At 38.3% G+C, this 21904-nt stretch overlaps 1 protein-coding gene across 4 annotated transcripts in view; it reads right to left on the reverse strand.

Moving 5' to 3' along the window:
- Nucleotides 1-21904, reverse strand: part of ZFHX4 (zinc finger homeobox 4) — a 150035-nt gene that overhangs the window by 5565 nt on the left and 122566 nt on the right. For all 4 annotated transcript variants that reach the window (XM_054285303.1, XM_054285300.1, XM_054285301.1 and 1 more), the window contains exons 5-9: nucleotides 19863-19979; nucleotides 13549-13682; nucleotides 13192-13392; nucleotides 10713-10830; nucleotides 4493-9889 (exon numbers count right to left, since the gene is read on the reverse strand). In XM_054285303.1, the coding sequence (XP_054141278.1) occupies nucleotides 4493-9889; nucleotides 10713-10830; nucleotides 13192-13392; nucleotides 13549-13682; nucleotides 19863-19979 (5967 nt within the window). The remainder of the gene's footprint in view (nucleotides 1-4492; nucleotides 9890-10712; nucleotides 10831-13191; nucleotides 13393-13548; nucleotides 13683-19862; nucleotides 19980-21904) is intronic.

Raw genomic sequence — 21904 nt, forward strand, 5'->3', positions numbered from 1 at the left:
GGATTCAAAAAGAATAATTATCAGATTTAACAAAGAGGCCATTAAATGTTTGTCACTGTGTCATTAGTCCTATTTAAACACTAAGGAGTTAAAATGCATTGTGAGCACGAATTAGATAGTACAGTCAAACAAGTCACAACAGCTATAATTAAAAAGTGGGTAATTGCTAGAGTTAGTGCACAATCACATTGAAGATGCTATTACTTGCTCCTATTCTTCCAACAGGAAGTAACAGGCAATTGTCAATTGTGTGTGGGGCCTGCTGAAAATTTATGAAATTATAAAGAGTGTAGATGGAAAACACATGAATGATACACATAATGTGAACTGTTGCTCCAGCTTTGTCATGGTTATTTGGGCTTGCCACCTACTTAGGATTTTTTCCAATTTCATTTTATTCTCAACCTCTTTAAGTCTTGTACATTTTGATGTCTTCAGTCTAATCACAGTGAGGATTCCTAGAACTGGTAAGACCTATTCAATTTTCCAGATATTCTTTGGAATATAGTTGAAATACACATTGTTCCGTGAAATACCCAGACAGATTGCTTTAGAAAAGTGCAATCCACTTGTTTTATTGGAAGGTAAATGTGGAATGAGGCTTTCCAAAACTAAATTTAAAAAACTGATGAAACTAATGCTTGATTTACAGACATGAGAGATACAGATTAGAAAATACAATAATCACGAGCAAACATTCTGATCCTGCTAATTATTTTAAGTGACTATCAAAGATGAGAGACTTCTCTTTCACTTGGAGGAATGGGAGGGCTAAAAATACAAAAATGAAACTGCTACCAATGGGCCAAAAGCAAACAGAGAACAGAATTTAATGCACTAACAAAGCCATTGCTGCTGAATCAAATTTCTCTCTTGATAAGATTTCAAAACCCACTAAGTACATATTACCCAGTGATGTGTGCATTCTTGGAAAAAGCTGCTGTGAATCTTCAAGGCAGCCCAGGCTTAAGTGATGTGCAAAGAACCTATGGTAATGATGATGACATTAAAAGGTTCATAGAACCAGTATCAATAGCTAGAAGCAAGATGAAGCACTAGCTTTCTGCAAGGGATCATAGGCAAAACACAAAGCTAAGGAAAAAGAGAATGTGAATTTTAAGAACAGCTGAAAACAGCAGGTGAACTCAGCTATCTACAGTCACCTAGAAAATGAGAAGAAGCTTGAAGAACAAAGATGAGCTGAAACTAAAATTCTGTATGAATTAGAATTCCACCAAATAACTCCTTATTAGGAATTATGCTGAGCAAACACTGCAGTAATTTTCAGGCCTTGCTCAGCATTTGATGCCCATAAGACGGTAAAATTACATTATCTAGAAAAATGTATCCCACAGGTGAGAGGATTGTGACATATAATCTCAGAACCACACAATAATTCTGACATTAAAACCCACTTGTTTAAGAAGAAAATAACAGAATCTAAAGTTAATATATCCTTTTATTCAGAAATGAAGCTATCTTATTTTGCAAAATTTAATATTCACAAGTAATAATCTAGTTTAAGCACTATATAAAGAAGATGAAATGAACTGTAGTTTGAATCATTCAATCTTTTCTGAATTAGCATTATTTTCATGGGTTCCATTTCAAAACTTTTGTAAAAGCAAATACTGCATTTAGAAAAGCATAGTACTTTGCAAAATTTAGCTGGGTTGTCTGTATTTTGGAAATCCATAAAAAATACTGGATGGTGAAACATGACAGTGAAATCCCTTCACTTGTATTAACCAGTGAAACTAATCAGTGCTACTTCTCTGTCTAGGATGAGGAAAACGAATCACAAATTGTGATGTTTACAATTAGGTTTCAATAGTTGCCTGTCTGAATAAACACATTCTTTCAAATTGAGGATCTTACTAATGTTAACATTGTCCCTTTAACAAATATGTAGGACAGAATGGATGGGCTTTGCTACAGGAAAAACAGTTATCAACCCTGTAGGCATCAGTAAAAACAAGTAAATACTTCAATATAAGGGATCCTAGAGAGGCTTTTTCTGAAGTGCATTTTGGGTTTGGGTCCTAGAGAGAAGAAATTACACACTTGCAGAGGAATTCACAAGAAGTAGACTTGAACTGTAAGACAGTGAGTTGTCAGGGAGCTTCAGCAAATCTTCATGCAAAGGATGGTGCAGAGAAATTGTCCTGCTGGCTGAAAATACACATGCTGCAAGAAGAACTGTAGCCAAGGAAAAGTTTGCTGGGAAGCTTGCTTCCAAAAAGGTACTTCTTAAATGATTCTTAGCATCAAATATGAATGTGAGCTATCAGACAGAGCAGGGTAGAGAAGAAAATAGAAATGGGTTAATTAGGTGCAGAAAATACTAGTGTTGAGCATATACTGGAGCACATCTAAGTACATTACTGTTTTTCTATGATGAATGATTAAAATAATCACTTTTTTTTCTTTCCACTCACTATCACTGCTCCATTATGTATCATTAGGGAATGGAGATTTATGTATGCAAGTATTTTCCAGGCAACAAAAGGGGGATGTAGGGGCTGTTTAGCATATGGCAGAAGAGGAAGTTAACAACAAGATTCTAGTAGCTGGTTTACACAGTGGGCTTTGCCCACAATGGGCTAATTAACCTTAAGAAAATGAAAGATGAAAGAGGGTAAAAATCCATCTCAAGTGGCAGTGCATTGTGCATGATATCAAAGAAGAGGTGTTTGGTGGAAATTAGAAAATCTGAATATGGAATTGTTATGGAACAGTTGTCCTCTAATAATGTTTTTTGTATTATTAACAGGACAATTTGCAGACTTTGAGCCTACATTGGTACCAGTGAGTTAAAGAGCATCAGGGAACATTACCCAGAAACTGAGAGAAAACCTTCTTTAAATTTAAAGAGAAAGAATGTGTACATTGTTTTTGCCTAGGCCAACTAGCCTCCTCCAAAATAACTCCTAAGCACAGCTTAGAGGGTAGGTCCATGGGTCCAGGGCCATTCCCCAGACACACTTTGCACGGGAACTTCCCGGTTGAAATAAAAAAATATATATCCAAGCAAATTTCTTTGAGCCATATAGACAAATCCTGAGTTTTCTGATGGCTTTTTACCTGAAGGTCAACCTAGCCAAAGCTATTTAGCAAAGTTATATAGAGAAACCATATCTATAATTTTAATGAACAACAACCAGCCATTTTAGGACCAGGACACCGTATGCCATTAAGAAGGAAATACAGCAACTTTATATTTCCTTTATATGCAATCTCTGTGCCAATAACTGTTTGACAAAAGCCAGAGGGCACTCAGCCAGAGACTCCATTGTGGAAGGAAAGCCTCTCTGATCCAATGAAGAGAAAAACAAGATGCTTTGACCACCACTTAGGGAAACAATAACATGATCATCATCAATCAAAGTAGACCTGGGTAATAGAGAAGACATTGCTACAGTCTCAATATGTCTAATAACACTGGTGATTAAGACTTTATTTTACTTGCCAAAGTGTGTCACTTTCTAAAGCAAGGTTTAGAGATCAACAGTAGATGGGATTACTGGATAAAATGAGATGAGGAGTCTTAACTACCTTCCTAACTCTTCTGTGCACATATTTGATATGAATATGCAAAATTAGAAGATGACTGTGAGAGCTTCAGTCTGCAAGGCTGCAGTCAAATGAACCTAGAATGCAAAACTGGAGCCTACTTCAAGAAACATATTAGGCTCATTCTTTGAGGACTAAAAAAATCCGCTGCAGAAAACTTGGTTCCTTAACATGAGTGAAACTTATTGCAAGAGGGAGTGCTTTCCAATGTGAGCAAAACCTTGAGTCACATGAGAGTCAAAACTGTCAATAAAGTGAGTTAGGTGTTCTGTTAAAAGTACAAGCCCAAATGAAGAGGTACATATCTTTAATGACTTTATAAACTGGAATTTGGATTACAATTGAAACTGCCTTTAAAAATCACCTTCCAAAAACTCTTTTTTATTTCAGCAGGCAGTTATTCAGAAATATAATAGAGGGTCCAGGGCAGCATTTATATTAAATATTTATTCTGGATTAAACAACAGATTGGAGTGGTCTAATGGTTGAAGCACTTGCCTGATAAACTGACAATGTGAGAATCTATTTTGTGCTTAATGAGATATTACATTAAATATTTGCATACAAAAAATTACATACAAAATTCTTATCCATGTTTTGACTAAAGGAGTATTATTCAAAACAAACAAACAAGTATAACAATTATGTATTTCTATTGCCTTTGTTATAAAAAACCTAGTATTGGCTAAAAACATTTCTCTCTTTTTTTTGTTTTTTGGAGAAGGCAGATGTATCATCCAGGCTACAGCATCATTGGAGAAATGCACTGAGTATACCCCATAGGAGTACTTATTAGCTATTCACACAAGTCTAACCAGCATGATATGAATGCATAATATGCTTTGTTTTAGAAGGGGATGGTGACTGTGAAAGATGATCAAATTAATAAAACGAGAAAATCATCCCCTTATAGACTTACTGTTTGAACTTTGTGGAAATCCAGGTAAGGAGGATGGACCATTCATTCCAGGCAGAAGAACAGGAGGAAGGCCAGGGAGTCCTGGATAAGCTGCTGGCAAACTGATACCATGAAGAGAACTGCTGTCCATCATGCCTGGCTGCTGTACTGTTAATCCTAGCACATCAGTAGCCTTCTTTATGCGATCCAGTTCTTGCTGTGCCATCAGCTGTCTAACCGTTGTAGGAGCTAAATAATCTTTCTCCCGGTCTAGCTGACTTCCCACAGTTTCTCTCACTTTTGTAATATGTTGTTTGGAAAAGATATGATCTCTTATGGACAAACGTGCAGAATATTTCACGCCACACAGAGAACATTCTGGCTTCGTCCCATCAGGTCCAGTCTGATTTATCATGAATGGCTTCCCTATGTTAATTTTGAATTTCTTTTCCTTAGCCCGGGCATTCTGAAACCAGACCTGAACCACACGTTTGGGCAGACCAATCTCATTCCCTAGCATTTCACATTCCTGCATGGTTGGAGTCCGGTAGTCACTAAAGCAAGCCTTGAGAACTTTAAGCTGAAGGTTACTCATTTGTGTTCGGAAACGTTTGTGGCCTGGCCGATCACTGTTTTTGGATTTAAAGGGATTGCTAGCTCCAAATGGGTTAGGTGAACTTGGATCAGCTATGCTTGAAGTTTCACTGCGGTCGGCATTGTCATCAGGGTCATCAGTAATGTAGTAACTTTGGTCATGGTCACCATCTTTTTCACTGAAGTGTATTGAAGGGCTTGTTAGGGAAAAGAGAAATTTATCATCAGTATTCTCATTTGTAGGTGTAGTTGCTGCTTTTGGTAGTGTGTCGTTCACAAGCGGTTTTGGTTCTTTGGGGGGTGATGCAGGTTTTGCATCCCCTGAACTGCCAGTTGTGCTTTCCATTTCATTGTTCCCCTCATCCCCTGTTGTGGCATCGCTAATTGCTGTATTAATTGATGAAGTCTCATCAAAGTCAGTCTTGTTTTGATCATATCCAGAGTCAGCAGGAGGGGCATTCAAATTTTCTATATCCTCACTAGACTCTGCTTTAAAAGAAGAAGGACTTAAAAGGTTCTTCGGTGACATTTCTGCAGTTTTGCTCACAGGGGTTGATACAGTGGAGGCTAATTCATTTTCGCTTGATAATTCAGTTTTTGCTAATGACAGTGATGGGTAATCAAAAAATATGTACTTTTGTGGACTTTCTCCTCCATCTTCATTTGATATCAAAGGACTTGGAGGCAAACTATAGCCGGCCTGTTTTCCTTCGTTCCAATGTCGAGAGCGGATGTGACTTTCTAAAGCAGATTTTGCTTTAAACAGAGCTCGACAAAAAGGACATCTTTTATGGGACTGGGCTGGACCAACTGCACGGAATTGTCCCTTTCTTTCCCGGGCTCTTGTGTTCTGAAACCAGACTTGTACGACTCTCTTTTTCAGTCCCACTTCACGTGCAATATGATCTAGCATCTTTCTGGTGGGATTGGAATCTAGCAGGTACTTTTCGTAGAGTATTTCCAGCTGCTCTGGAGTAATTGTAGTTCTTAAACGCTTATCACGATGTTGATCTTCTCCACTGTTTCCTCCCTCCTTCTCACTACAGTTATTGTCTTCTTTATCATCTAGTTTCCGTTTCAGAGAACCAGAAACTGTAGCAGGGTGTGCCGTATGTGATGAGCCAGTTTGTGGTGGCATCTGAGCAAGAGAACTGTTAAGTAACTGTCCAGTCATCAAAGGATTATTTGGGTCAAATATCATGTAGGGCATATCCATTGGTCTTTCTAAAAACTGTGAGTGAAGAAATTGGTTTTGAGCTGCTAGGAAATGCATGTGCTGGTGTTCTTGCCAAAGTTCTAGAGTTGGAAAGGCAACTGTACACTGATCACACTGATACTGTAATAACTGAGGAGGTAGACTGTTCTGTAGAGAAGTCATTGAAATTGGCAAAGGACTGGAAGGAACAGGTGTGTTTTGTGATGCAGAAGGAGGTCTCCCTACAATCTGGAATTGCTTTTGTTGTGGTGGTTGAGAAGCTGAGGGCTGAGGGTCAGAAGATGTTACTGGAGTAGACTGTACTGGTTTGGTGCTTTGGGAAGTTGTTTCTGTTTGCTTAGAGGTGGTTTCATTTTGTTTTGGTTTTTCTGTGGACTCTGGTTTAGGAGAAGCCTTCTCAGGTTCTGGTTTGGGTGATGGAATCAAAGGAGTACTAGAACCAGAGCCAGAGCTTGCTGCTGTGACTGTCAAGCTTTTTGACGAGTCATTTTGGCCAGAAACTGTACAGTTCTTATACACTGTTTGATCAGAGGCATCCATAGAGTCTTCAGTTTGGCTTTCATCTTGAGCATCATCATCTTCATCTTTATAACACTGCTTTTTCTGGTGTGTAATTAAATCAAAGATCCTGGGAAAAACCACACTGCACTTTTTGCACTGATACTGCATGTTACTGGTTCGGATGTAACGCTCATTTGTCAGTTCCCTTTTCTCATTGTCTTTAGTTTCAGCTTGATTCTCGTAACTTTTGCGAGCTTTTTGTCGCGCATTTTGGAACCATACGACAATAACTCGAGTAGGTAGGTTAAGTACAGTTGAAAGCTGTTCGATTTCATCATCCTTTGGATAAGCATTTGTATCAAAGAAGTCTTGGAGGACACGAAGCTGGTAGTCAGTAAACCGAGTCCTGGATGACCTCTTGCTGAAAGACGCATCAGACTTGTAGGGTTCTACAGCTGAAGGCTGAGGATCTATTCTGATATCTTCCAACACCGTTATAGGAGGATTGCTGAAATTATACGGCGAATCCTTATTTCTCTGTCGTTCTTTAAACAGCGTATTTCGAAACCAGTGCTTGATAACTTTCTGTGAAAGACCAGATTTCTCAGCCATTTCTTGGATCTGCTCTTCGCTTGGAGAATTGTTAATATCAAAATAAGCCCGCAAGATTTTTAACTGGTCATCTGTGATTCTTGTACGTGGACGCTTGAACTGAGAGTGCCGCAGAAAATTGGGATCTAATCCCAGCTGCTGCTGGCAAAGCTGGGTAAGATCGGCAGATAAAGTATCCATTGGTGGCAGCTGGAGGGCAAGCTGAGGAGGCAGTGCTGGGTGTTGCACTGGCTGCATCATAATTGGAGGGAAAAGTGGGAGATCAAGTGAAACGGGAAGCTGGACTTGAGGTGGAGCTGATGGTGGTGGTGGTGGAGGAGGCGGAGGTGGCGGTGGAGGAGGTGGTGGTGGAGGTGTAGGTGGTGGGGCCTGCAAAGGTGTGGGAGCTGTGTTTTGAATTTTTCCAGCTCCAGCTGAAGAAGGCTGAGAAGGAGTTGGAGGAGGAGGAGGAGGAGGTGGTGGCGGAGGTGGTGGTGGAGGCGGTGGCGTTTCTGGAGAAGATGGAGAAATTGGATAAAGTTTGTCATATGCCTCCCTGTATTGTCGGGCAAATTTTTCTAACGCTCCATATGGAAAAAAATGTCCATGCACGTGTTCCTGATGACTCTTCAAAATAAGAATGTTGGAAAAGAGCTTACTGCAGGTTCCACACTCCAATTTATCTGTGTTTTCACTATCCCCAGTCTTGCTTTTTTTCTGCACTTTTTGTCTGTTCTCATTGTATTGGATAACTAACTCAAACCCAAAGTTCTCCAGCAAAGCCTTGGCTGCATTCCCCCTTGCTCCAGATGCTATTCTGGGCGGTGGGATGGCTGGTTCTGAGGATTTTGGCTTCTTCATATCTTTGTTTTCTTTTAGTCCTTCATTCTCATTAGTAAATTCTTGCTTTGGCTTCTCATGTTTTTCAGAAACTTCTTCTGACTCCTTATATGATGGCATATCCTTTATCAGCTGGCAGTCTGTACTTACTAAGGTATTTTGCTCTGCTTTCATCAGCTTACTACTTTGCTGCTGCTGCTTTTGGGACTGAAGTTGGGGTTGGGTGGACTGGTACTGTTGTGCCTGTTGCTGCAGTATCTGTAGCTGGGTTTGGCCAACATGGTGCTGAGTTTGTATCTGCTGCTTCAAATCTTCAAGCAGTGATCCTGTCATACCAGCCATCCCAGGCATACCAAATGTGGCAGAACCAGGCAAACCCAGATCTGGGCTTAAGCTAAATTCTGTCCCAGGTATATAGAATGGGAAAAGGAACTGAGGCTGTTGAAATTGGAGCAGTGCTTCTGGTGTCATTGGAAAGTGAGGCAAAAAAGCTGGATTTAGAAACTGCGGTTGAAAGAACGCAGCTTGTTGTTGCAGTTCGTGCTGTAGTTGCATTTGAAGTTGTGCTGGTGACTGGGGTGGGTGATGTGTAGGCTGAGCAGAAATTAATTCAGAAGCTTGCTTTTTATTTAATTCTTTGGCATCTAAATGTGTTTCTTTGCTGTTAACTGCTGGTAAGGTCACAGATTCTAGCATTCCTTGGCTGGGGCTATTCACATTCCCTGCTACACTATTACCGCTACTTATATTACCACTTGGTTCTAGCTTTGCAGCCCTTGCCTTTGTCTGATGAAGCACAGATCTCATATGGATTTCCAACGTAGAACTTTGGCTATATGCAACATTACAAATGCTGCACTTGTAGGGTTTGTTGTCAGTGCTGCTGTTGGTTTCTTGAGGGACAGGACTTGATGCTTCCTGCAAAACCTTTTTGAGTTTATGCAGATGGGACACTGAGTTGTAGTGGACCAAGAGAATGTTCTTTTGGGTGAAAGACTCTTTACACACTGTACACTTGTATGGGCGAGATGGATCTAGAAATTTTTCCATAGTAAAATTTGGCCCTTTTCTAAAAGGTAAGGTTCGCTTTGGTTCCGAGCCCATATCATCTGGAATAGAGCTACTATCACTTCCTACAGGACTTGCTTTACCTTCCTGGTCCATCTCATAATCTCTTTCTATTTCCTGTTCTAGTGCATGATCGTCTTGTGCCATACTTTCACTTTCTCCCCACAGTTCACCATTGACAGGTAAAGATGCACACAGCTGCTGAAGTTCAGCTTCATTGAGTTCAGGGTGGCCTGCTTCCAAGTGTTTTTTTAAAGCCTGGAATGTACGGAAGCTACGTTGGCAAAGGCTACACATGGTAGCCGCCCGAATAGCGTGGTACTGGGAATGTATCTGAAGCTTCTGCATAGTCTTAAAAGCCAAGCTACAATGGTTGCAGCGGTACTTATAGACATGGCGGTCAGAAACAGACAGCTGTTGCTTCTTCTGCTGCTCACTTAGCTGGTCTGTCATAGACTCAGTGGTCTTTATATCTTTACTGCTGCTCTTATTCCAATCGGGTGTTTCAGCAGATTCCTTAGGTGGCTTCTGTTCCTCAGTCTTTATTTCCATTCCAGTTTTTGACTCATCGATCCCAGGGGTACTTTTCTCATCCACAGGACTTTCACCTGGTTAGAGAAAGTTAAGTGCCTTTTACACAAGTAGAAGAGAAAGCACACAGTATTCATTTTAATTTATTTTTTCATCAGAAATCAAGAAAGGCACCTAGCATGCCATGTGTCAGCTTAGCAAAATATAACAACCTGTCTTTGTCCCAGAAAACAAAGCAGGCAGGATAAACAGGAGTTTAAAAAAAGGAATATAACTCATACACAAAGATCAGATTGGCAGCAGCATCTGGCCGAGCAGTGGCATAGGGCTTTTCTTTGCCAGAAGGTAAGAGTTGATTGGTACAATGGGAGCATCAAACAAGAAAAGGAAATAAAGAATAGGAAAGAGGAAAAGAGTAGAAAAATGGGGACAACAGGTAGGACAGATGACTAGAAAAAGGGTGAGAATGGTCAGAGAAGAGAGGGAGGAGAATGCTGTGACAACTAGCAAAATTTCCCAGTGCATATTACAGTAAGTGTCCAGGATCAGAAACCTGCTACTGGAAATGAAGACAAAATCACTTACCTAACATTCCCCATTGATGGTGAAAGTGCCACTGTCTTTTGGGATTAGGTCTTAGCAGCAGGTTAAACAAGGAGGATCTTGCCCTCAAAGTGGCTAGGCACTGCTGTTCGATTTTACCTCCACCAAAAGCAAGGAGTCTGGCATACACTGCTTTCTACCAGCTCAGCCAAATTCAGATCCCTTGCTACCTTTTGTTTTTTAATCTCTGTGGCTATAAGCAAGCCAGAAAAAGGTTTCCTTTACCAAGTAACAAGTAGTTTTATTTCTAAATTGCCCATACTTAGCTTTTACATGTCTAGGCTTTTTCTTGCATACCTGGATATTTCCCAGATCCCTCAGCTGTAATGGTTGCAGGTGTGTCACGTTCAGATTTCTCTGAAGCAGCTGCTGGCAATAGCATACTATTGGGCATCATGACATCTGGTACAGGAACCTTTGAAAACCAAGAATATGGTATTATTACAGAAAAAGTCCCACTATTTAATAGTAGACAACAGTATGAAATTATAATTCAAAAGATCCTCCATATCTGAATGACTGTCAGAATCAAGATCCTGATTCAGTCCTTGATTATGGTTTCTGACAGATCATAACCCAGAGCATCATGTGTCCCTTAGTGGAGAATCAACTCAAAATAATCCACAATAAGGGGATGCTATAGAACTACATGCGCTCAATATTTCATTGGTCTCAGTATCACCACAAAGAAGGTTTTGCTGACTTTGCCAGGGTCATTGGATTTATCAGGGGAATTCTCCTAGGATATCCTCCAAAGACAGAGATCATGTTGAGATATGGTGACCAGTCAGTCTTTCACTGAGGGCATTCTCACTTTTCTTCACCTGTACCTTTTTTACACAAATGGTGGACATTCCATGATCTTTGAAAGAAAATTATGTTTATTTCAATAGGGAAGTAACAATTTATTTCTATTTAAAATTTTTTTTTTTCTCTTTCTTGACTTCAATTTCTTATGTATCATCTTCAGATTGCTTTATCTGTCGAGCTATGCTTTCAAATTATAGACAGAAATCTTTGAAGGATGTACTTTTAATCTGGTAGTATTCAGTTTTGCTAGGTTGATCCAAATATCAACCTGCTCAACATTTCATGTTTTTATTTTACTTTGATCTTAAAAAAAAATTAATATCAGAAATATAGGACTGTCCTATTAAGACTTAGCAAGTCTAAGTTCAAGCTCCTGCACTGCCACATTCTGTCTAAAGAATATTGGGTAAATCAGTACAGACTGTGCTGCAGCTCCTCATCTCTAACAGAAGGATGGGACTTCCTTCATACAGAGGTAAAAAGATTAACCACAAAAGAGATTTTTGAGTTGAAAATAAATGATGAAAGCTACATTCATTATGAGCTATGAGTAGAAATATTTTTTGTTCCTCTAACATTGGATGCATAAGAATGTCATATATATACATATATACAAATTGCCTCTTGGAAAAAGTATCCTAGACATTTAAAAAAAAGCCACCTAGGTGTGTACAGAGTACATTTGTGATTCAAACATGGCATTAATAGCACCCTCCCATAGGACTAATGATTTTGAGTTTACTTGGTAGGGAAGGTCTTTCAAAAAAATTATGTAGAGAACTGTAAATGTCCCAGAGGAAAAAAAATTGCTATAAATAGTATTTACTTTTTTGTTAGACATTTCAGTTATGGACAAAGCATATTAGTGTTAGCAATGATGACAATTTCAATTATGAAGGTTATATTTTACAATATTTTCCCTGGGAAACATTGGGGTTTTTCCTCTCTCAGAAACACTGGTACAACTCCCTAGCACCTGATGAAGATTTCAAAATTGCTTCATTATCAGCATGGAGGGAACCAGGAAGAACTTGAGAAGAAAGCTAGTGCTGCTCAATATGGAGGGGCAGATTTTCCATATTTTCCCATTTTCCTAAAAGGGTCTCTGAAAGTTAAATTTCTACTGCATTTTCCTTCCAGTGGATCAAAATTACATGGTCTGTCAAAGCTATAATTAGTAGAAAACCAAGGAAAAAAAAAGAATTTCCCCAAGTGTGTATTTGCTCCTCAGCTCCAAGCACAAGGAATTGTAGACCTTCAGTCAAGAGGTCTCAATTATTTCTAATATTTTTTACCACTGTAGTTGGGTATGAGGTGGTGGATTTACAATCACACCTATATAAATGAAGGAGCCATTTATGGACACAGAAGTAAATACTTAAGGAGTTGGATCACTGAGATTTCCAAGTACATTTCCATCTAAGAAGGCAAGACAACCAGAACCAGTTTGTCTTAGGAGGTCTGTTCTCTAACTGAATTTATGCTGTAATAAAAAATAAGTACGAGACCTTATTGTGTTTCTACATTATTTTGAATGGATGTTTGAACTGCTGTTTTACAGTGAATTTCATGCAATGTAATGTTTAGTAGAGGTATACACAGGAATCCTTCTACATTTGGGAACTATGTTCTTCAGAGAGTTCCTATTACTTTACAAACAAAAGTCACAATACCTCTGAGACTTGGATATTATTAGACCAAATTTTCAGGTAAGCACTTAGATATGGACTGGCTTAACTTTTCCAAGGTTAATGTCAGTGAGGAATCAAAGGCTTTTTGCATCTGTGAAATCCACCTTCAGCCATTTTCCCAAGGGACAGCAGTCACTGGATGGGCTGACAAGAGAACCTGAGTCCTGACCCATTCCTCTCCCCCGGCTTCCTGAACACACTGTCACAACAAATACATTGCCCACAAGGCCCAAGCATGTTTGTGTAGCATGTGCATCAGTATTTGGAGCACTTACTGTCATGAGCAGCTTCTCCACACAGTCAGGGGACACACTGTGCAGATGGGTCAAATGAAGCTGGAGGTGCATTTTGTTGCTGAGGACATCTTGGCAGAGGGGGCAGCAGATAACAGGTTGCATTGAGTGCTGTGACAGGACATGCATCTGGATACGATTTGGGTCCCTACCATTGTAGTTACAATAAGGACATTGATAGAACTGAAAAAAAATCAAGTTAAGATGCAGGCTATTAGTCAATGTGCTTTTTATAACTTGCTGATAAAGCTATTTTAACAGCATATCATCTCTGTTTCATTCTTGAGTTATTTGAAAAAGAGTTCTAGAATGCAATTAAATTGTTACATTTCCTTTTACCTGCTCATGACAAAATTTATTGTCCTCTGGAGGCTTTGATTTTTTAGCTGCACCATCCTCTTCTTTTGCCAGAAGAAGCTGCTGTGCCCCTACCACAGTGTTCGCTTTTGGTTCCTTCTCTGGTGTGACTATTCCTGTTTTGAAAACATAATTTTTGAGAACATGTTTTAAACTTAAAAATATCCTGGTTTACAAAGAGGCTCTGACTTCAAAGGTCTGTATTGTCTTTGAGGGTCTTTTGTTTGTTTGCTTGCTTGTTTTTTAAACACTGAGAAAAAAATAAAGATGAATAAAACAAGCCTGGTAAGCACAAAGGTGAAAATACACTTTTATTCTTGATACTCTATAAATACATTTAAAAATGGACTCTTTTCTACTGTTTAGATAACCCTAGGTTGCCTTTAAAGATTAATCAATAATGTTCTTTCTTTAGCAGCTCAGTATGAATTTGTCTATTACATTAAAACAAATCAGCTTTTGCTTAAAAAGCCTGTTTTCCAAATAATTAATTTGCTGCTGTTTAATTACCCTCTCTCTTTTCTAAACTGTCTGAGCAATATGATTATTGTGCTGTTTTGATAACTCCTGCCTGGTTACTATTCTGAAGCTAAATATAGCGAGGCTTTAAAAGAAATACTGTGGAGAATAGGATTTCAGAGCTAACTTAATATTAATTATATACAAAGATCAGTCATTTGGGATTGCTTTAGATGTTTACACTGTGAATTTTTATAGTCTGGCATTTGTGATCAAAACCAGAATATAATTGTTTACTATAGATAGTTGTACTATTAAGTATTAAATACTATATTTAATATTATGCCTGAGCTAGCTGTGTAATGCGGCCCAGTCTTGCACACATCAAAGAAAAGAGTGCAATTCTAATTTCCCAGTCCATCAGAAAATTCTTTCCAGCGTCAATTTGCCAGATAATCTCTTCTGCTAGGCTGGATATTACAAGAGCATTGGGTAGGCATGTCACATACATCTCACGACAAACACAAAACCTCATTTACCAACCATTCCAATCTCATCATAGTGCGGCATCATCTGACCTTTTTTCTGCTGTTTATTATGAGTATTTCTAATTTTAACTTTCAATTTTCACCATCTTCCAGTCAATTTGCAACTAAATTATTTCCAGGGTGAGGACACTATCACTGGACACTGGGTGCAAATACATCTTGAAATGCAATGAAGCTAAACCATTGATTGCTATCAGACCCAACGTAAATATATAGTCCAGGGGTAATCTGATTGTATGCTGGGCATGAAGATTTATCTTGATTTTTTTCAATCCACATAAGGTTCATATAAATGAACAAATTGCACCTCATTTCACAATAACCTAGGATTAATTTAAAAATAAGGTCATGGACATTTTGGCAACAAAGTAAATAAGAACAAAGGAAACACAAACTCAAGAACTTTTTATTATCATTATTTTCATATAGACTTTGTGCAATATTTGATCTTACACAACATTAAAGAGAAGCAAAATAAGAGAACAGTTTTCAAGGTAAACACCAAATCCTCATGGTAAAATAATGACTAATAGAAAACTGAATCTATGGGGATATTTTCTGAAGGGCACTTAAAAAAAACCAACAACAACAAGCATAAAACAAGTTTTATGGCTTACACCTTAATAGTGATTTCCCCACACATTGACTTTCATTTCTAAGTTGTTAATTATTTCTTTTGATGTAATTTAGGCCAGTAATTTTTGCATGTTCTAGCCCAAATTAAAGCTTATTCCTGCCATATTTCCCTATTTATATATTCATCAATTCATCATCATATGTTTACCATCTGAACAAGTCCCTTTTTGGAGCCTCCTGAATTTTTGCACTCTCAGGAGCAGATCTTGGAGGCCTCTTTTAGACTGCTCAGTCACTGTTGGGCCAACAACCCAAAGGGCTACCTATGCTTAAAGGTAAAACCATTTTATTACTCTGCTTTATGACTTTTAATAGAGTACTCCCTGGCCTATTTGTATTTACATATTATTTAAGTATCTTAACTGTGAGAATTATGGGAAATAAAAAAGTGGCATACTATGTATTAAGAGAGAAAGGTTGTGTCTGTGTTTTTAGAAAAACAGATTGAAATTATTACCCTCTTTTTATTTCCAACTGTCAAAAACATCTCTACTGTTTCTTTCTTTACAATATGTCACTTTTAAGATATCCTTTTTAAAGACAAATGGGCCAGAATCTCAGTTGATGTAAACAGACATTGTTATACAGGAAGCTGAATATAAAAACAAAATGGAAATATTCTGCCTTCTCTTCCTCTCATCACACTAGATTGTTTTCAACTAGTTGTTACAGAAATTACAAACCAAGTTCTCCTTCAAAATTTACTTGTGAAAATGCATCTAACTGCATTTTGGCGCTGCTAGTGAAATTTATCTTGAAGTGCACTCTGTGTGTGCCTGGGCACACACAAGGTTAATATTACACATCATCTTCCACCACAGGATGGAATAACTTAATTACTTCAAAGGGCCTATAATAATCATGAAACACATAGTTCTTGTTTCTATAAAAACAAGGGGGGGTTTTTGGTTAAATTTCTTTTGCGGTTAATATAATAAAACAGTGGAGTTATAAAACACTGTGCTGGGGTCAATAAATGCATAACAAAGCACAGCTTTTTACAATGTTTACTATGATATTTATATAAACTGTCAAAGTTTACAGAGGCTTTGTTGTTTTTGTTGTCGTTTGGCTCTGGATTCATTCAACCTCAAGCACTGTTATTTCTTATATGACTGAAGTTGCATCTGGCCAATAGTAATGAAACTGATTCTGGGACTTATGGTGAGCTTTAAAGGAAAGAAAAAGGGTTCTTGATTTTGCCCTCTGGCATAGGGGAGTCACTTGCACCTGCACATGGAGAAGACCAGAGTCCCCAAGCCACAGTGAACATGACAAAAGCAGAGTTCAACTTCTTATCCAATGGTCGAGCTACTAGCACTCCGTTCCTTGTCTCGCTGTATCAACGCTCTGCTTTCCATGTTCCATTCACATTTTTAAGGAACTTTGGTAGAAAAGCTGTAAACACCTCTGGTCTTCTAGAAAGGGTATCAAAGGAGGAGGGAAAGAGAAGGGAAAATACCCTGGTTTTCAGCATACTGTGTGCACTCTTTTCATAGCTACATGTTCCACTGCCATGCCATTCTTACCAGGCAGTTGTAGTAAAAACTAAATCCAGTTGTTATCCATGTTTTAAATACTAACTTTTTATTCTTGAGACACATTATTTGTAGGTTTGTTTTTTTTAAATTGTGAAATACATCAGAAATTCTTTTTATAATACAAAATACGCATCTTATTTTAGATTAATAATGCAATTTCAATACATTTAGCTCAAAAAGTAAGTTTAATTATAAACAAGTGCCATGAAATAGACTAAGCAATGATTGCCTGTCAGTATCAGAATTACTTAACTTGCGTAGGATTGCTAATATAAAAATGACACAATTTACTGCAATTCAGATGTCATCACCTTTCCAATATATGTTGAAGCCCCAAAATAAAAATATTTGTGTGACTAATAAGAAGGAGAAAGTTAATAAAGTACACATACTAGTAAGAAAATAAATCATGGAAAAGCCATGATAAACCCACTATTTTCTTATTTATAAATCTTTGTATTTGATAAAGATTGCATAATTTAAGACTTCTGACACATCAGATGATGTTATTCAGACTCAAAATAATTCTAAAATTATAATTACTGGTAGAGTATTCTTTCTAATTAGAGTAGAATGAAAGGATAATTTTCATTGCAATAATGAAGGTTAATTTCCATCCTTCCTCATGTTTACTACCTTATTAAAAAGTGCTCCCCTTAGCCATGGCAGAGACATATTACATTTTCAATGCAAATGTATTAATCTGGATAAATTCCATATTAATTCTTGCACTGCATAGAGCTGTAATTTGGATTATAATTAATCTAAAGTGGCACTAGATTTAAATGACAATATAAATGAGGCATTAGTAGGCTTTTCTATTCTGAATGAATATTCAACAAATATAACTTGCATATTGCCAAGTCGCATTTTGAAAGCTCTTCTCCTTGAGATAAGGTAAGCAACGCAGCACAACAGCTTACACAAACACACTGTTACTAAATACATGTTAATCCTTTCTTGTCTAATAGATTCTATGCTAAAGAAGGGTCACACCACTTTCCTGTCTAACTTGTTAGTATTGTGATTAATTTATTGGTTTTCCTGAGATTTCTTTGGCAAGACTTGCAACACTCAATTCATGAGAAAGCCCAAATTAACATTCAATTATACAGAAGCAGTTATGCAGTCATTAGAAATACTTGTCAGCTCAGTGAAAATTAAGATGATGGTCGGAATGTTACATATGTAGAATTAATTTAGATTAGGAAAATAAAATTCTCCAAAAGATTCAGGATTTTACAGCACAAACTATTTTCTGCAAAGCACAAAGGCAATCATGTATTTCAGCCCTTGTTTTTATATGAATCTTACTGCAAAGTTATTTGTGTAATTGCTGGCACGGGAATGCAGAACAATTATGCTGGTTTTTTGTAGTGCACCCAGTAGGCATCTAGATATAGGTTTGTCCTAATTAAACTTGGCCCTTATGAGTGGCTAATCCTGATGGAATTTTGAGAATTCCCCTTCAGTATTTTTTTTCTAGATTCCATTTTCTTCTTTTTTCTATTTCTTTCTCTTTTTTTTTTTTTTTTTTTGGCTGGAGCTTTAATACCATATTCTTTCCTAAACAACTATAAATGGACCAGCCTAAGAAAAAGAGAGGGCTGCTAAATTCCCTGAAGTGGTTCATATTGTCCCCTAGACGAGGCGTATGGTAGGAAATGCAGACTGCAAGTGGCTGTCACCCGTCTCCTGGGGAGTGTCCAGGCCAGCCCCTGAGGAGACTGCAGAGCAGGACTTGTGACAGCCTGGGAGCATGGCTTTACTGCACTGCAGACGGTTCTGACCAAGTCAGAGAGCCAGCCAAGGGGAATATATATTTTAAAACACAACACAGCTTCTTGCTCAACATCATCCTTGTCATCATCGGCCTTCCCTCAGTCTCTTGATCTCAAAAAATAAAGTGACTGAAGAGCAGCCGAGGTTGTAAACTATGATGGGTACTGACCTTAGCCTGTCAACAAGCAAACTTAAAGGAAGCTTTAATCTTTAAGTCAGTCTTCTGAACTGACTTGGCATAGAAAGTGCCATTTATAATTTTTTTTTGAAAATAAATTCAAAAATGTTTAATATGTAAAGAGCAAATTGTAGTATGGGTGAATTTGGGTGTAAAGGAACTCAGATGTAAAATGATATTTTTTCTACAACTATATGTCTTTATGGATAACACAACCTCCTTTGTATGCTGCTGTCATCAGCATACAAGGAAAAGATATATGACTACCTGAAACTAATAGGCTTCAACCTGTTTCAGCACTTCTTCTGCTTCAGTGAATCCAACATAATGTAACTAGGTATAGCGTGCGGCAAAAGTAGCCAATGTAATATTCATTGTGACCATAGATTTCCATCTCATACATAAAAAGCATGGGTGAAGTCACATATTTGCCAAATCAAACACAGAAAAAGCCTTGGGTATCTACACCAGATGCTGGCCCTAGGTTTGTTTGTGCACAAGTAAATGTCATGACATAGAGGTTTTGTTTTCAAAGACAGTAGCTTTCATTACTGGGCTTTGTCTATTCCAGGAGATCAAAATTACCCAACCCATAATCCGTTTTCAATGATATTTCCTCTTTCTTAGGCTGAATCATCTGTAAACTTTTTCACTGGATTTTGTGTATTTTTTTGTAAATGCCTCAAATAAATGCCTAGGAAGAGGCCAAATTCTTGGGAGTAACTAATCTGTGAGCAAGAGCAAAAAATAATAACAAAAAAGCCCCACATTCTTTGGGTTAAAAGGGGGGCAAAACCTGATTGAAGAAAAAAATTCAAGTGGTACCTAATCCTATGCTTATGAAAAATTAATATGCCATCAGAGGAATCACAAGTACAGCAAAGATTAATGAAAGGCGCTTAAAAAATTACAAGCACACAAACTGATTTGATTAAAAAATAATCTCACTGGTCGTCCTGTAATATTCTTCAACTTATCCGCATCTATCCTGTCAGATGGTTATGATTAAAAATAGGTCAATGGGAGGCTACTGATAGAAATCACATGCAAAATGCACATGCAATGAATAGTAGTGGGACTGTCCAGACAGTTTAAAATGAAAGAGCATTTCATAAGTTAAAAAAAGGGGAAAACAAAATTCTAGCATCTTACCAGAGTCTTTACTAGATTTTTTGCCTTCACTATTGTCTCTCTCACTTGAGTCTTTATCATCAGCCACAGCCACTGATGTACTTTTAGCAGACCCTTCTGTGTCTTCACCTTGCTCTTCTGTGGACAAACACAGAAAAAATCTCAGGAAAGGAACTCAGTGACCAGTTAACAGCAGTTAAAAAATATGTCCTGTAATAAGAACAGCACTAACAGAAGGTGGCAAAATAGGGGAGAAGAAGGATTGGGGGGAAGAAAAGGGAAAGAACAATGCTTTAAAGATGTTGGATATTAATTCTAAAAAATTTGCAATATTTCAAAATCTGACTGTGTCTTTACAAGAGTACCTGCTTTCCCCCAGTGTGACAGATTTAAAGCCTGTCATTTCGTATTCTTTGGCTAGAAATGATTTGTGTTAAAATACTTGCACATGCATGCACACACACGCATACACACACACATACACCCCCCACAGGCTGGAACAAAAGCAAGCACATGCAAAAATGCATCTTGGAGCCAAAAAAAAAAAAAAAAAAAAAAAAAAAGGAGATCTCAAATATAAATCCTATTAGTGCAGCAGTATCCCGCTAATTGCAGTAAGTAAGTATTAGGTATTAGATACTGTATTAAATATAAACCTCTGGCTTTGCGGGAGAACTCTCAAATTTTGTCTCCAGGGGGAGCCATTCAGGATAAATGATGCAACTTGGCGTACGGCTTCTGAGGAAGCAGCATTACCCACACCTCACTTACGTGTTCACACCAGCTAGATTACATGGAAATCTTCACAGTAACTCAAGCCCATTTAATTATTCGGTAAATCTTAGCTATGCTGCTACTGGTGGATTAATCTGTTTATGCAGTTAGCTTCTATGCTGGGGCTGTGTAGCACTAATCCGTGAAAGGCCCACTGTTCCTTTTCATCCTGTGATCATTTGTCTCTCACTGTGCTGATGTCACATTTTAATGAATTTTTAGCAATCTGAGTAATGCCAGATAACCAGACTTGCAACTCCCTACAGCACAGCATGCTGTTTTCATTGCAGCACACACACACACACAAAAAATAAAAATCATATTTCCCCGTTCAGGTAGGAATTATATAAATTAGGAGGTGAACGTAAAATGGGATTCGAAGCACCAGGCCGCTCGATTTCATAAAATCTTTAATGACCATATAAATTAACCCTGGAAAGGCAAAAGGTCACAGACATACATTTGCATACACTCTTCTATTCACTTTTGATAAGCAGAGCTTTTATGCAGGGAACATGATACAATTAACCCTTCAGGAACCATACAAAATGCAGCTACCGACATTTTAAGTGTCAAGCATTAACTGAAAATTACACACTGCATAAAATTTTCATTGTAAATGCTATAGTGATTGAAAGGGGAAATAGTGGCCCTCTTCGCACCCCATGTTTTATTAATAACATTCTGACAGCCGAATGAAATATCCTCTGTCATATGTAGCAGCTGAGCACAAAAAAATTGCTGCCTATTGCCTTACTGCCAGCCATACACTGAAACCCTATGCCTAGGCAAACAGCCCCTCAGATCGATGTGGCAAACCTATCCGATTCTCAACTCTCTACAAAACCTTTTGTAAATCGGAAGAGAAAAACACAGCTGCAATTTTGGAAACCAACCTTCTCCCCCAGCCAAAAAAAAAAAAATCCTGACCACAGATCAATGTGTTTTGCATTGACATGGAAATACAATAGGTTAGGACTAAGCATGTGTGTCCACTTTCTGGAACAATGCAGGGAGAAAGATGGTCCCTCTTTTAAAAATAATTTCATATTGAAAAAAAAAAAATTCCATGCGAATGGGAAGCCCACTCCTGCTGTGTGAGCGCTCTCGTCCCACGCCGATAGCTAATCACACATGGCAGGGATCCCCGCGCAGCCGGAGCGCGGCTGGGTGGCGGGAGCGCCTCGGGATGCTGCGCGCCTCGGGATGCTGCGCGCCTCTGATCCCGCCTGGCAAGGGCTGTGCCGGCGCTGGGCGCGCACACACCAGGCTCCTACCCAGGGTCGGGC

This window comes from Melozone crissalis, unplaced genomic scaffold (assembly GCF_028551555.1).
Source record: "Melozone crissalis strain CALT ecotype California unplaced genomic scaffold, PUWL_Pcris_2 ptg000042l_1, whole genome shotgun sequence".
In the NCBI taxonomy this organism is placed as follows: domain Eukaryota; kingdom Metazoa; phylum Chordata; class Aves; order Passeriformes; family Passerellidae; genus Melozone; species Melozone crissalis.